Genomic DNA, 920 nt, shown 5'->3' with positions numbered 1-920 from the left:
CATATATTTTTACAGGTTTCAATACCTTCGCTACATATCTCACTTGGGATATTTAAGAAACTGTTTGATATTTTAGAAAGAGATGTCCACGATATTGACTGTCAAATATTTTATTTGCGACAGAAGACTCTTGATCCAACTAGTAAGTATGTTTTCAAACATGTTATGTACACTCCTTGAGAATAGTATAAGAGACAGGAATAGTATGCATTCCAAAATACTGTACTTAGATAGATTTGTATTCTTTTTCAGGTGATCATGAATTGACAGACTTCGAAACAGCCATTTCAGAGGCCGCCACAATGAGAAACAACAGTATTACTAAAATCAAATCCTTGAATGACGCTATTGAGCAGATGCGGGATGAACTCCCGTTATCAATCCTTGCTAATAGTGATGTAATGTCCAACAAAGTAGCAGACATCTGCTACGAAATTGCTGTAAAAGAACAGAAGGTGAAAGACTTGGTAAGCTAAATTATATTATTAACATAATAACATACAGTACAGTATAATAGCTGTCTCTTATACACATCTAATAATAATAATAATGACAATAATGGCATCCCTCTATTATATTGTTTGTAAACTTTTAGTATTTTTTTCATCCCCTTTTTTAACAAATCCAGGAAAATCATATAGATCAAGAGCTGAAATTCGCAAGTGGCCCATTGGCAACAAGTATGGATGATGTTTTGCATGCTAATAAAATACCAAGACAACAATACCATGGGAAAAGCTTCGTTGGAAATCATGTTCACAAAGCCTGCAAGGTAAGTACTGTACCGTATCAATAACTACATTATTTTTGTAATTGAAAACAAATTTTTTTTGTTTCATTATTTTTTTTTTTTTATTTTTTTAGATTAACATCATTGACAAATTGATGACTGGTATGAACTCTGCCCTTAAAAATGAGCT

At 32.1% G+C, this 920-nt stretch overlaps 1 protein-coding gene across 1 annotated transcript; it reads left to right on the top strand.

Moving 5' to 3' along the window:
* The first annotated feature begins 41 nt into the window (after nucleotides 1-41).
* LOC117121383 lies at nucleotides 42-835 on the top strand. The gene is made up of 3 exons (XM_033266577.1): nucleotides 42-142; nucleotides 253-467; nucleotides 629-835. The coding sequence occupies exons 2-3, from the start codon at nucleotides 303-305 to the stop codon at nucleotides 794-796; spliced, it is 333 nt and encodes a 110-aa protein (XP_033122468.1). The 5' UTR covers nucleotides 42-142; nucleotides 253-302; the 3' UTR covers nucleotides 797-835.
* Nucleotides 836-920: the final 85 nt, after the last annotated feature.

The sequence above is a fragment of the Anneissia japonica genome, unplaced genomic scaffold (genome assembly GCF_011630105.1).
Source record: "Anneissia japonica isolate Jap-2015-1 unplaced genomic scaffold, ASM1163010v1 scaffold70576_len920_cov164, whole genome shotgun sequence".
NCBI classification, from domain to species: domain Eukaryota; kingdom Metazoa; phylum Echinodermata; class Crinoidea; order Comatulida; family Comatulidae; genus Anneissia; species Anneissia japonica.
The sequence above is the reverse complement of the archived record's forward strand: the minus strand, read 5'-3'. Positions and strand labels throughout refer to the sequence as shown.

Excerpts from the sequence above, each read along its gene's own strand:
- LOC117121383 (XM_033266577.1), top strand. The coding sequence starts at position 303 with ATGAGAAACAACAGTATTACTAAAATCAAATCCTTGAATGACGCTATT. Across the intron at positions 468-628 it reads AACAGAAGGTGAAAGACTTG|GAAAATCATATAGATCAAGA; the intron begins GTAAGCTAAATT and ends TAACAAATCCAG.